This window comes from Adiantum capillus-veneris, chromosome 4 (assembly GCF_014529385.1).
Source record: "Adiantum capillus-veneris isolate H3 chromosome 4, ASM1452938v2, whole genome shotgun sequence".
NCBI lineage: Eukaryota > Viridiplantae > Streptophyta > Polypodiopsida > Polypodiales > Pteridaceae > Adiantum > Adiantum capillus-veneris.
In genome coordinates, this window is record NC_140934.1 from 145,052,077 (window position 1) to 145,067,670 (window position 15,594).

Consider the following 15,594-nt stretch of genomic DNA (forward strand, 5'->3'; position numbering starts at 1 on the left):
AGGACGAAGCTCGACCCGCAGGCGCGTGGAAGCAGCATAGGGTGTCAACCTACACTCGACCGACTCCTAACTAATTCCTACAGAGGTCTCTACGCAATGTCTAAGCTACATCCTTCAAGAGTGCATAAGAGGAAACTTCCTACAACGCTTTCTAGAGCCGAATACCCATCAAACAATCTCGAAACGCCACAGAACTTGAAGGAGACCCTACTAACACCAATAGGTCGCTCTCCCTAAGGTCTATGAACCAAAATTCCAACCCAAAACACCTGGTACAAAATCACGTAGGATGTCTGGCCGAAAGTTGCGGATCAAAAACTAAAGTGCCTAATGTGTAGCTCTACTCAATGCAAAAGCGTGGATATGCTGCAATGCAAAATCGGACAACGTATGCTCACCGAATCATCAGATGAAGCTCGTAGATGGAGCTCGCAAAACCGGATCGTACGCGCCCAATGTAGGTATTGGCGCGTAGCTCTCGTCGGGGGCAACATGTTGCACTTCTCCGCACTCGATTTCGACCACCGGTGCGCGCGTAGCATCAAGATGAAGCTCTCACTCTCTCTCGTACAGAGGATGCTCACTCACAGACTTCAAACTTTTTTAAAATGACAAAAGGTCTTTCATTAAGGTCAAAAAGTGGTATAAATACCTTACAATTCTCAAACCCTAATGTTCCAACTTAACCATCTACTCAATCTAAATGTCAAAACTGGGATACAATCTGGAAACTTCTGTAAGCCCCAATATTTACAAAGGTGAAATGTGAGGTCTCCACCCCGCCGTCTCAAAGGACGGATTTGATGGTAAACCTGGTGGCCACTACATCTGTAGCGGAAGCAAACAAAGTGGTTCAGGGTTCATCTAGTTGACGATCTCTCATTACAAAGTGAGTCGAGTTCGAGCCTACTAGCAAAGAGATCTAGATCCACCTCGCAGGGGAAGCGTGCTTAACTTATCTCGCGATCCTAAGACCCACCTTCCAAGAGGAGAGAAATCCCGAGTGCCTTTTTCCCCATGTTTCAGAGGCACGTACACTTGAGACTTCGCCGCTCTAAGGGCAATGAGTAATACTAGTGTCGATTTAAGCACTATGGGGACGGAGAGTTCTCGACCACCCTTCTCATAAGCATTGGAAACCTGAGCCAAGCCCCCACTTTCCACCCCCACACTCACACTTCCTTGTGTGTCCTAGTTACTACCACAATGGTTGTTCAACATAAAAGTTCCTTTGATTAGATTCCGATTCACAAGGTTCGTTAAGACAGCCCTTTAATCAGTATTGCAAAGCGGCACCAAGACAATAATTCTAGTAAAAATTCTACTCAAATTTATTTATTAAAATTCCAATGTTCTGGAGGTACAACATCCCCCCTCCAGCGAGAGTTTACTCCTCCCGTTATCGCCTAGCTACCCATACAACTAGGTATGTCCACCGCATAGAAAGAGAGACGTGGGTTCCCACTGCATAGAAAGCAAGTCGTGGGTAAAGGCCCTAAGCTAGTAACTCTAGCTACTGCGAAATCGTCACGAGCCGCCCCCTGTGATCAACAGGGGGATCAGGATTAGTTCAACATTGGAAATAGAATGAACATGCCGAGCTCAATTTTCCCTAGCAGACATTCTTTCCTATTGCAAACACTATATCCATCAACCATTCTTTCCTACTTAGAATTTAGTATACAATTGAATTCAAATGCTGAGGTTTCCGTCGGATTTTTCCAACATGTTTAGGGATATGTTCTTTCCTAGCTAATCGTATGCAATGTTAAATTAAACAATTTGAATAAAATTGTGACCTACCTCATCCATTTCCTCATCAATAGCCCGTGAGATGGCCGGTACTTGTTCTTCCATGGGAGCTTTTCCTTTCCCATTCACATTGCTCGTTCCCGCCTCGCGGTCGTGGGCACCACCGAAGTGAGTTCTCTTTATCGGGGCCATTTTATACTCACTACTTAAATGATAAACTTGGAGAAAAGAGCTAATGTCCAAGAGTATCATAACAATCAGGATGACAGATTAGAATCACTGAACAATCCTTCTTATACGAGAGGGTTAGATTTTCATTCGAGACATAGTAATTTTATGGATAATACTTTACTTGTCCTATGTGAACCGGTTCTAAAGTTAATCACTTGGTTAGGTAATTAAGAATTTCAGAATTTTACTAATTAAATTACTAGAGAGTGATTTTAGACAAGCTCAATCACCTTCCTAATGCAAATAGGAAGATGCAGAATTACCGTATGCATAGGTGAGAGAAAATTCCCTTCTTAGTGGCTTAACGACGGATTAATTTTCCCTTAATTACATCTTAATCCATGAGTAATTTGAATCTAACTTAGTTACATCAATATTATGTGGTAATAGAATGAATTTGACCAAATCTACATCATTACCGGCTTGACAATTAATTACTATGATGATTAGCGGGAGATTTCTTCTTACTAATCATGCATAATCTATGATTAGAAGAGGTTAATTGCTTGCATAATTAACTATTAGATTAAGAATTATGTAGTAGACTAGTGATATGAAGAATTAGAGAGTAGCTATTGAGAAATATAGCTATGATTAAGCAGAATAGTTACGAGATTAGGAGAATGATAGAGAGATTTGCAGCAAAGCATAAAATAAATCAATATTACCGTGATTAGGGGCTGAAATCTTCTCAAATTTCTGATTCAATGGAGTCCTTGAGATGAGAATCGGGCAACACTTCCCTCCTTTGCTTCTCCTCCAAAAGCTATGTGTGCCGCATTAGGGGAATTTTGAGATCATTTTTGTGCCTTTTAGCGTGTAGAGAGAGAGTGGTCTCAACCAATGGTTGAAGAGCTTCCGTTATGGAACCTCTATTTTTGAAAACTCACAAAAAAAGCAAATATTCTATCTTTACCGCAACTTTGAGCTGGTAAATAGCAATGTAAACAAGTAAAAGTGCAAAGGCATTCAATAGCTGTCGCTTTTAGAAAGACGTACTTCTCATATTATATTGTTTTCATTTTGCACGTCGTCATCATAAAAAAACGTTTGGATTCTATCTCATGATCTTTTCCAGATTTGAACCGTTTTTTGCACATTCTGCTTATTCTTCTCTTGAACTCAGGCTAAACTTCTCTGCTCATTTCTTTTTTCACCATGGAATCTTCATCACGATCAAAACGACCAAGAACTTCCATTGAAGCCATTGTCACTTACAACACGACTGATCAAAATAGAGAATGGATTCCAATAACTATACACAAAGGAACGTGGATACTGATGCAACAGAACAAGAGAATAAAGTCTTCCACCAAAAACTCTTTCTTGGCGGGATGGAAGGGTATTGTTAAAGATTTCAGCTTTGGCGACAACAAAAAATCAATCAAAGAGGTGCTGGTGCAGCATGTGTACATGCATAAAGATCTGCATATTGACTCAGAGAGTTCTGCTTTGCCATTACATAGACCAAACTGTAAGTATCTTAACTTAAATCCTTATTTGTAATGCATGTTGTATAAGGTTATTTGTTGTACAGATTTGTATCCTTCAAACATTATGGAATGGCAGCCAGTAGAATGTGTTATAAATATTCTGGATGTGTGTCATGGATCAATTGGTGAAGAAATATACAAGGGAAGGACTAAGGGTTCACTGACAGAGAATGGAATATTCTTCTTTGAACATTATTATGTTCCACCTAGAAGGACTGGAGAACTTGGAGCCACAACCAAGCTAGACTTGCCTGATTTCAAAAGTGGAGAATGGTCACTCCCTAGCTCAAATACAAGTGAGGGCTACAGGTGCAAACTGTTTTGTGAGATTCAAAAGTGTTTGAAAGCAAACATAGCAAGCAAACAGAGTAGAATTTCTATATTCATGCCCATTACAGTTTTTGTAGACTTCTTCTCTAATGCTGAAGTCAGAAAATCTAGAACAATGTTTTCAGTGAAGACTTTAGACTCAGCAAATGTACTTGAATTTGTGGATGAGGGTTGGAACACCAAAACAGTGAATGGAATCACTTGTAATGTGCAAGCTGGCTCAATTGCTTGCAAATACATGATAGGGACACAAAACTTCATTATGTCATTTTATTACAGAAGATGGCACTATGTTGGTGGTCAGCTAACTCCACTTGATCAAGACATGGAGGACTTCATTGACAGCCCAATAGAAGACATTGATATATGGGTAAACAATGAGCATCTGTCAATTGTAAAGATAAGAGGCATGTGTAGCTTACATCAATTGAGATTGGACCTGCAAAATGATGAAATTGAACTGCCCACAACATTCTGCTTTCAAATAAATGGTGGAAAGGTAACTGTTATCCCTAAAAGTCTCTTGTTCTCTTATTGGTTCTTTATTTAACTTGGACTGTTTTTGTAGGTATCAAAAAGGAATGAAAAGAGGCTACAGTGCAAGGACATCTTGGATGGCATTGTACATTTGGTGCCTTAAACATCCTTCAAAGCAATTTTGTAACACATGACCTGCAAGGATCTTATTTTGTATCACATGACCTGCAAGGATCTTGTTTTGTATCACATGACCTGCAAGGATCTTATTGAAATAAAGATCTAAAAGGATCTTTATTTTGTTATTGAAATGCAACTTTTCCAAACATCAATGATTTTACTTCAATGATTTGATTTTGTAACAGAGTCTTAAAACAAGGTGATCAAAATGTATTCAATTTCAAATATTTGCAATTACATAGAATAGACAATTGGATACAAGTGGGCTATAGAATAGACAATTAGATACAAGTGGGCTATAGAACAGACAATTGGATACAAGTGGGAAGCTTGATACAAGTGGGCTACAATTAGAGTGGGCTACAAAAAGCTAGAATAGTTTTCTGCCAGGAGTTTTCCTATCCCTAGGCGACTTCCTTAATGGGGTTGGTGCTTTTGCAGTGGGCTCTTTTGTCCTGGGAGATTTTCTTGTGGGCTCTTTGGCAGGAGGGCTTGAGGGCTGATTCCTCTTTCTCTTATCATCCATCTCTTCACTTGCCTTTTCCTGCTCACCACTCTCTTCTTCCTCTTCACTTCCCTTTTCCTCTTCTAGTTTTGCTTTCCCCTTTGCCTTTTCTAGCTTTGCTTTCCCCTTCTCTTCAACATCATCATCTTTAAATACCTCTTGCAATTGTCCATTTGCTTCAATCATATACTTGATAATCTTTGCTCTTGTCAACCATACATGGTTGTCACTATAGCACTCTCTGTTGATCTATACAAGGCAATAGAAAGCAAGTTTTAGGAACAATAAAATGAGAAAAAATACAGGTGGCAAATATGAAATATGCTATACTTCTATATTCTGATTGTCATTGCAGTATATGAAGTCCAAGAGGAGCTTGGCATTTGTCACTACCCTCCATCCACATGAATGGCTTTCAGGCTGGATTGGAACCTGCAACTCATTACATGTATTTATGGGAAAAAATATTTGAGGATAATCCATTGAAGTGAACAAAGCATAAAGATTTCCAACCTTCACAACTGAAAATTGGATTTCAGTCAGCATCTTTGGCATGGGTGGACAATTCTCCAGTGTCTCTATAAATCTTGTAGCAGCACTGTCCAAAATTCTTTATTAAAAGTATGTGCTTGAGGTTCTGCTTGTGGTTTAAAAAATGTGTCTGCTACTATACTTACAATTTTGCTTGACCATGTACTCCAGCAAGAGAATTGACAAAGTAGCATTTTCTTTTCACAATATCAATTGCAATTAAACTCCAATGTGAGCTATAAAAACAAGCCTCAGTTAGCCTTCTAACATGAATTAGTAAATTCTCTTCACAAGGTGTAGGTAGGAAACTTACCTCTCATGATAAGGAATCAAGAAAATTTCACAGATTTCCAAGTCCACATGAGTCAACCACTTTGTGAGCTCTCTAATATTTGTCTCTGTCCTGAGAAAGTGGGAGATAGAAGGGTCTAAAAATTCCACCTTTTGTTGAAGGTCTGGCTCATATGTATGCATCATTAACCTGGTACAAGATATTGTTATATAAAGAGTTCTTGCTATAAACAAAAATACAGAGGAAAACAAAAACAACCTGAGGCATGTGATAAGGAGTGGAGAATTCATCTCCTTGGTCCAGTCCTTGAGAATTTCCAAGGTCTCAGAGTCAAGTGAATTGTAATCCTCCCTAGGATCCTCCTCACTGAATAGAGTGACAACAAAACCAGTAGGATTGACACTCCTCAAGAGGGGCACTAGCTGAGGTTCCAACAGGACAAGCTCCTTTCTCTCTGCAATTTCCTTGTCTTCCTTTGCTCTCTTTTTCCTTTCCTTTTCCTCTTCTTCAGTAATATCAACTACTCCTACTTCAGGCTCCTTGGGCTTCCTCCATGGAGGAATGTTGAGAATATTAAAGGCCTTAATATCATGCATAGGGACAGGCTCCAACATTCTTGAAAACCTGTATCTCAGCCTCCTGAGAGTGATCATGTCTTTGTCCATCAAAGTAACCCTATGGGCATGAGCTGCACAGATATAGGCATCTTGGAAAAGCTCAATCATAAAGTCCTCAGAAGCCTCCTGGATACATGCCAATGCAGTTCTAGTCCACCTCATGTCAATCTTGTACTCCTCTGCAACTTGTCTGCATAGTCTTTGGAAGGGCAGTTTGGGAATTGCAAGATTGATGGCCTTTATGGTCTTCCTTATCTCTCTTAGACATTTGACCCCCTGCTTGAACTTTCTCTTTGTAAGGAGAGGCTTAAGCTGCAGTGGCTTGGAAGCTTTCCTCTGATGTGTAGTTTTTCTTTTGCTTGGTTGAGGGTCAGGTGTGCTTGGTTTAGGGTCCTTCCTCTGAGATGTGCTCTTCTTTGGTTCGGAAGTACCAGCTAAAGCTTTGCTAGGCTGAGCTTCTTCTTCATCTTTGGATAGAGGCTTATCAACCTTCCTTGCAGTCTTCTTGGTCCTTGCCATCTTCAAAAGGGATAGGAATGATTGTTACACAACAAACATTAGTAAAAAAAGTAAACGATGTATATTTATTTTTTATTATTACTTTATCAAAGTAAACTCCTCCTTTTCGACATAGTGGCACACATTTCCATACATAGTGGAACACATTGCGGTGACACCCCGTACACGAAATCACAAAGGGACCAATGTCATCACACTTTCGATGATCGCGCACGGGGTGACGGAGTGCCAAGCGGTACACAGAGGCACACATTGTATGCATGGTAAACTTCTCCTTGTGGACATAGTGGCACACATTCCGGTACACATCGTAAACACATTGCGGTGACACTCCATACGCGAAATGACAAAGGGAGCACAGTCCTCACACTAGTGGCACACATTGCGGTACACATCGTAAACATGATCACACTTGTGGACATAGTGGAACACATTGCTTTGATACTCCGTATGCGAAATGACAAAGGGGGCAAAGTCTTCACACTTACGAATATCGCGCACGGGGTGACGGTCAAAGCGCTTGAAATTTTGGGTTGTGGAAGTGCGAGAACCGGGTAGAACCTCCTTCAAAATGCGCTTAGTTTGGGCTCTGAGGAGGTTTATATAGGGTGCTTTGCGCAAGTCCCTAGGCGCATACTAGCCGTTGGACCACACTTCAAGGCGGCAACCGATTTTCACACCCCCCGAGGCGGCGTTTTTGGCCATAAAAAGAACCTACCCAACCCGTTTTTTCGCTTATTGTCATTCACAAGGCTTCGAAATTAAGCCTCCAACCCTCCAAGCGACACACCGCGACACCCCGTGCGCGATTTTGGGAGCCGTCGACCTCTTCCTAGCAATAGGAAATCACGTACCAAGTGTCACTCTGTGCGCGTAGTTAGTGAGTGCCGAGTTTCTCTTAACCCCTCACAATTCGCATAGCAAGTGACAAACTTAGCATGTGACAATTTTATGTAATTCTTTTTTGCTTGCGCTTAATTTGTGCGCTTAATTTGCTTGACAATTTTATGCTTTTAATTTTTTTGTAGACTTGATATAAAGAAGGGTGGTTAATGTCTTGATAGACTTCTCTTTTCTCTTTTTCAGCTGAGCATTTGTGGATTGTCATAATGGATACAGAGGATATACAAGAGACCGCTGATGACAGGCTGATGTCTTTTCTTTACAAAGTTAATGAACTTACAAGATTTCAAAGTGTTAAACAGATTTTTAATGCTGCCTTTGATCTTCAAGCACTTGTGGATGGCTTCTCTACACAAATTAGTGACTTGAAAGAGATATATACAGAATTGATCAGAGATCACAGGCTTGACAATCTTGTTCATTTTGTTGATATATGCAAAGCAGGTAGCTTGTCAAGGACAGGTATTGCAAAGAAGTGGTCAAGCCTTCATCCAGACTGGCAAAAGATCATAAAGCCTTGCAAATTTCATGGTAATATTCATTGCCAGTTGGTAGATTATGACCTTGGACTTATCATTTTCTTCAGTGTACTCCCAACACCAGAGGGCAAAGATATTCCAAAGCATATTTCCCAGGCTGAAGAGGACCAGGAGAAAGAGGAGATAGAGATGGAGTTCCATGAAGAGGAAGAGAAGCTACAAAGCACTGAGATGCTGGACATTGCAAAATTTAAAGCAGAAAACATCACTAAAGTGGAGAATGTTGACATTGAGGATGAAGATGTTGATCCTTTGCATTGCACAGCAACATTTCCCACATACAAAGTTAACAAAAAGGAATATGTTTTGCTGAATGACATTCAGCATCTTTTTGATCTAAGGGAAGATTATGCTTTGGCAGTTTTGGCTGAGTGGGGATCTAATGACATAGGATTTATTGATTACTCACCTTGCCCCTTAGCAGTCTTGGACACAGAGGCAGAAAATTTTATTGACAGCTCAAGTGTTGGAAAGCATGTGCAGGACATTGTTCTGAGATATGAGCAACAGGGTGTACCTTCTGAAGAGGAGTTCAATGAGATCCAGAAAAGGCTTAAAATAGAGCATATGGGAGAGGAAAAGACCAGAGATTATGAAGTAAGGCCAACTAGATCCATTGATATATGGGAACCTGCCTTGTTTGAGGAGGATGAGTCTCCTAAGGTATGTTAATGACCATTTTGCCCTGTCTTATTAATGTGCTGAACAATTAACCAAGACATATTTTTGCAGATTGAAATACTGGACACAGACAAATTCCTTGGCGGGGGGAAGGGTTCCAGACCCTTAAATTTAGGAAGGAACCAGAGCTTGGGACACTTTATTGGGAAGCTCAACAAAGAGACTGTCATTATATTCCATAACAAGTTTACAAGAGAACCATTGCTGCCAATGCTTGCAATTAAAGCACTTGCAAAGGTTGTTGGTTCATATCAGCTTCCTCCAGGGTTAGAGAAGTTAATATTGGTGGAAAAGGAGGAAGCCATCAGAATTTTTGGATTCTTCCCTGGCCTTACTGGTTCTAGAGCTGGTTATTTTGCAACAATGGCATCCTATGTGCTTGCCCACTCTAGGGACCTCAAGAGACAAATGATAGGCTACAATAATCAGAAGTTTCTGAAGTTTAGGGGTGAAGTTGATGTACCTTCATCAAAAGACTGACTTTGCTCAAACCTGTACTTTGGCCCAAATATGGCGAAATTTGGATTTATTTTTATAAATTTTGGCTATATTTTGGTAAATTTTGACCATTTTTTCGCCAAGTATGGCTATGAGCATAAGGTTTTTGGTGGGAACGATCGCCAAAAGTTAAACGTAGAGAGGGATAAGGGAGGGCACCTAAATGTGTGAAACCCTATCGAAGAGAACTCTGGCGAGACTGCGTATGGAAGTGGTGAATCATGAAGTTTAAGGATTTGGAGGAAGAGCGTGTGGAGCATGCTTTAGCTTTGTAACTCAAGCCCTCTTACAAGCTTAAGGTAAGAAATCGCTGTTTATTTCTTTTCTCCTGCACAGACCTCAACGAAATGGTTTCTTCAATTCTTTGTCTTGAACACATAAGTTTGAAGGCATGTTTCAATTCAACATGTAAATTATTTTGTCTCGTTTCTTTTTGTCTGCACACACCTCAACGCAGACTTCAGAGGTTTCTTCATTCCTCTTTTTTTGAACACATAAGTAAAGTAACAAGTCTTTTCTTTTGCACATGCCTCAAGACTCAAAAGCCTTCTTCTAAACGTTTTCTTCAATCAAAAGATTGGGATTCACTCTCTGGGTAGAAAGTACACCCTGCAGGTAGAAAAGTGCACCCTGTAAAATTGTGAATTTAAACAGTGTTGAAAGCTTTTACTTTTGAAAATGCTTACTCAATGCTTTGATTTGTGTGGGCCTTTTCATTCAAAGGCATTTTCTTATGTGAGGTGAGATGTTAAAACTAAAGACTAAATTTCAAAAGGTCCTTTTCGTTCATAGTTTAACATTAGTGCTTATGCTTTCATTTCAATTTTTCTTTGCTTTGCTTTGCTGAAAGGTCACTTTCATTCAAAATTTAAAAGCTTTGTTTCCATGGAGTGTTCGAGAAAAGTGTGCCTCAACTTAGCCTTGAGTTGGTTGAAAAGCCAAATCAACCGGTTGAAGAGAGGAGAAGAAAGAGAAAATCCGTTCGAAAAACTTACGAAAAAAGAGTTAAAGTGCAAAAAACATCGGTTATGTTGTGAAATTTCTTGCTTGAATCTGAGAGAGAGAGAGAGAGAGAGAGAGAGAGAGAGAGAGAGATTTTAGAAGATTCTACATGTTTTTCTTTTGTGATTAGAGAAAGCTGCATGGTTACCTGCTATCAAGATATTTTTAGTCCGAACGTCGAACGATTCTTCTCAAAGGTATGTTTCTTTGCTACTAGCTAAAAAAGTATTCTACCTTATTGTTAAGCACTTACATTCCATGAATTTATTCTTGTATACTTGTAGATGGCATCAAAGAACCTTAAGGTACCTGCTTCATATAAGTTTAAGTCATTTTTTGGTTCTTCAAATGTTGCTAGTACAGAGCCACATGCCACCCATGTTTTGCATGAGGGTTTGAATGCGATGCATGCAAATGAAGTTGGGAATTCAAATGCGGTGTGTAGAAAAACCACCAAGGGAAAGGGAAAGGATAAAGTAGGTGAAAAACGCACTTGGAAAGATTATGATGCATCTAGAAGCTTTCGTATAGAGTGGCTTGTTGACTTTCCTTGGGCGGAGCAAGTAGAGGATAAAGGGAAAGTGAGGTGCAAGGTATGTGAGCTTATAGACAAGAGGCCTCGTATAATGGATTCCAAGCGTGACACTTTAGAGAAGCACGAGGGGAAACGCTATGCAAAAATTGTAATTGAGGGAGAAGAGGTGGATAGTGTATTTTGGGCTACAAAAAACAAACACAAAGAGAATGAGAAAAAATATGATGAACTGCTTTAGACTGAGGCAAATCAAGAAACAATTGAGTGTTACATGCATACACAAACTAGCCAAATGTTTTTGGCTAAAAAACCCCAATTTGCTTGCATTTTTGATCTTCTCAACAAAGGGAGACCCATGAATGATTTTCCTCGAAATCAGTATTTATATGCATTCCTTGGAGTTCCTTCCTTACCGACCAAGCATTGGTCTATCACTTCAGGTTGGGAGATGGCAGAATGCATGGATGATGTGTTTCAAGATAGGGTGAGACGTGATGTGCATGCAAGTTCATTTTTTGCCTTGAGTTTAGATGAAGTCACAGCAAATGACAACACACAATGGATGGCAATGCATGTGTATACTGTGAAGAACTATAGAAGAGAAGTAAATTACCTTTGTTTGTCTAAGATTGATGGTTCTCCTAATGCCGAAAACTTGTTAAGCTTGGTAATCGAGAACTTGAAAGTGTTTGGAGGTATTGGGAGTACCGAATTAGGAGGAAGGTTAATGTGTGTTGGGTGTGATGGTGCAAGTGTTCTTCAAGGAAATCGTGCAGGATTGATTGTTCGTCTTACATTAGAGTATGCTCCTTTTGTTTTGGGAATCCATTGCATGGCACATAGAACAAATTTGGCTGGAAAAATAATATCAAAGGTTGCATTAGTTTCTAAGATAGAAGGTGTCATCCATGATGTCTATAATTACTTCTCTAGGTCTCCCAAGAGACTTAGTGAGTACAAGAAAGAGGCCGAAGGTTTGAGCAAAGGTAGAAAACTTCTAAAGGATGTTGAAACGCGATGGATTTCCTTATATAAGCCCATTCTAAGACTATATGAGGAATATCGCACTTTGGTTTTGAAAATGAAGAAGGATTGTGGAGATAATGTGGATGCTTTAAGAGTCTTTGAAGAGTTGGTAGACATTGAAATTATTCTAGGAATACCATGTGTACTCCCTCTTTTGGAACACATGCATATGCTTGTGAAGTTGTCTCAAGCTCGAGATGTATATGTACTTGACTTTGTTGAATGCATTGAAAATACTAAGAAGGTTTTGAAAGAAATGTATGATTTACAATTGGGGTTTCAAGGGCCAAAGTTCAAAATGTGGACTAGCCTTGTGTATGGTTCTAAGAGTGATAGTTGGCTTGATTTTAATGAGAAAGATGAGCTAGGTATTGTCCTCAATAATATGTTTATAACTGTGAAGGGTGGATTTGAAGGTCAAGGTGTGAGACATTCTAGAAGGGAAGGGGTGTCCAATAATGTGTTTCTTGAGACTATTGAGAATGTGAAAAGGGAATGCCATGCTGCTGCTATTTTTTTGGTGCAAGAAATTAATGACAGATTCCCATCACATGACTTGGTTGAAGCATTTTCCATCATCTACCCACAATTTTGGTACTCTCTAACATGTGAAGTGGATTTTTTAAGGCATTTGAAGACTTTGCAGGCCACATATTGCACTCAAAGAGAAGTGGGTGGTTGCTTCTATGGTCCTATCTTGGACGCAGAGAAGCTAGATTCCCAATCTTCCTTCTTTACTACAACAATGAAGGCACATGTTGCAAAGACTCCAGTGGAGTATGCAAAAGAGGTAACTGTCACTTTTCTTTGGAAAAAGTTGTCCCAAGCTCCTCAATTGTTGTCTCAAATTTCCGAGTATGCAAAGCTTGCTGACCTTGCCTTAGTGATGATTATTGGTAGTGTCGAAGATGAAAGGACTTTTAGTAGGCTTGATTTCATAAAAAATAAGAAGAGGAATAGATTAGATAAGCATTTGGACATTCGTGTCCGTGCTTTTGAGAAAAAGTTTTATGATATCAATACATTTCCTTTCAATGAAGCTTGTAATGTATGGAATGATCGTCCTATGCGTACAAGGTATCACAGCTCATGCATTGAGGAGGAAGAAGAAGATCTTGATGATATTAGTGATATAGACAGTGACGATACATGCTAGAAGCTTCATGCTCATGATTTGATAGTATGTGCTGCCAATGATGCAATTGTGGATTGTAGCTGGTGTATGTGGTTCAAGATGATGCACTGCCATTCTTCCTTGATGGGTTGCTTCATGATTGGCAGGATGCCTTGCCATTATGCCTTGTTATTTTTATATTCATGCATGATCAAATGGGTTGTTTCATGGATTAGCAGGATGCCTTGCCATTATGCCATTGTGTTTCATGGATCAACATGATGCAAAGCCATGGCCCATTGTGCCATTGTGGTTCTGGTATATTTTGATCAACATGATGCGTTTTCTAGTGTTGTTGGTAGATGTGCCATGATGGATGTATTTCAACTTTCTATATTTTTGGATCTATGAAAATGTGCTTGGTTGCAGCTTTTGGTAAAGGCATATATGATATGAGTAAGGAAGGTTTGTAAGTACGCATGTTAATCTTAGTGTATTTTATTTTCTTACTGATGTCTATTTGGGGTTGTGCAGGGAAGGGGAAAGGATAGTTGATTCACTATCCTTAGTGAATCAACTATCCTCTCCTTGGAGGGAGCTTGGTGTAGCCATGGAGGTTCATACCTCATGGTGAAGGGGTTCAACTCCCCTACTGTCTGATTATTCTAAAATAAAATTCAATGGTAAGTTTATATTATTTTCACTTGACAATGTATATAGTCCAAAAATATGACTCTCTCTCTCTCTCTCTCTCTCTCTCTCTCTCTCTCTCTCTCTCTCTCACCCACACACACACACATACAATAGTTTCATAAACATCAAAGCTGAAGGTGTCACTATAAAAAGTTTATGTTGTTTTCTATCCAAAAAGAACCTCACATTAGAGGGTATCAAGGGTCTTAAAACTATAGTTTGAAGGTTGTTATCCATGCACAAAGCACTTGACATTGGACATCCAAACTTAACTCTTTTTGAAAACAAAAACATAAATGTGAAGCATATTTTAAGATCCATATAGGAAATATTTCATACCTATAACAATTGGATAGTATTGCCTACCTAAGTGCTATATTCGTAGTCAATTTTGAGAGAAAATGACTTTGCACCTATCTCTCTCTCTCTCTCTCTCTCTCTCTTTCTCTCTCACCTCTCTCTCTCTCTCTCTCTCTCTCTCACACACACACACACACACACAAACACACACACACACACATGTACACATGCTTGAAGAGAATAGACATTGAAGCTTATGTAAATGATAGCATTTTCTACTCATAGTATTTTCTTCATGTCAACCAAAACCTTCTCAAATTGCTAGAAATACAAATTTTTTATTTGCAATAAGCACAACAATTTTAGCTAGCCTTATTGTCTTGAGTTTGGGTCCTCTCTCATTAAACTTCCTTTACCCACCTACCTATGCCCCCCCTTAAAAAAATTCCTTGCACTCGTGAGAGAGAGAGAGAGAGAGAGAGAGAGAGAGAGAGAGAGAGCATGTCGTAATGTCTTATAAATAATCATACTATTAATGCAATCATACAAGAAAATTGCAAACTATGCCTCCTCTTTTCGATGAAAATTAAGTTTTTTTAACAGTGACAAATTCATACTAAACATTCCTTTCACTCGCCAATTTGACAAGTTTATGTTAGGCACAACATTTACTCGCCAGCAAAGTGAGCAAAATTTCAAGAAGGGTGTCCAAAAAAAATACACTGCACCTAGGTACACACCACAGATGCCTCTCTATAGCCAAGGGCAAACATTGCACCCCACTCCTCTTAGTTTCACCTTTAACACAGCACAAATTTTCCTACCCAAATAGAGTACACCTTGCAAACTCTTCTACCACGCCATTTCAATCTCAACTACGCATAAAACATCCACACAAGTGCTCTCTCTCTCTCTCTCTCTCTCTCTCTCTCTCTCTCTCTCTCTCTCTCTCTCTCTCTCTCTCTCTCTCTCTCTCTCCTTGCACCATGTAACATTTAATGGCCTAAAAACTTCTGTGTAGCGGAAATTAGCATGAACATAGTGGGAATTTCATTAGAATAGATTCCTAATGAGAATTACAAGAGTGCTTGGGTGGAGAGAGCAACAAAAAACATAACACCTAGTTAGATAGCATCAACGATACTTTCAAAAGAGAGAGAAATTAAGCTATTGACAATAGTTGAGGACCAGATTTGCATGGAGCCGGTCCCCCCTCCAAAAGGTTTCTCCTATCAAGAGAGACATTGTACAATACAATTCTTTGTGTTCCTTCAAGACTAGCTAGTGAAATGAAGATGAAAGCTTCATGCACTAAGCAAAACACTTAGCAAACACAACATCAATTAACCCCGGTCTTATCCCCGGTCTCAGACCCA

At 39.5% G+C, this 15,594-nt stretch overlaps 1 protein-coding gene across 1 annotated transcript; it reads left to right on the top strand.

Moving 5' to 3' along the window:
* The first annotated feature begins 11,440 nt into the window (after nucleotides 1-11,440).
* LOC147460113 (uncharacterized) lies at nucleotides 11,441-13,267 on the top strand. The gene has a single exon (XM_086511677.1). The coding sequence runs from the start codon at nucleotides 11,441-11,443 to the stop codon at nucleotides 13,265-13,267; it is 1,827 nt and encodes a 608-aa protein (XP_086367803.1).
* Nucleotides 13,268-15,594: the final 2,327 nt, after the last annotated feature.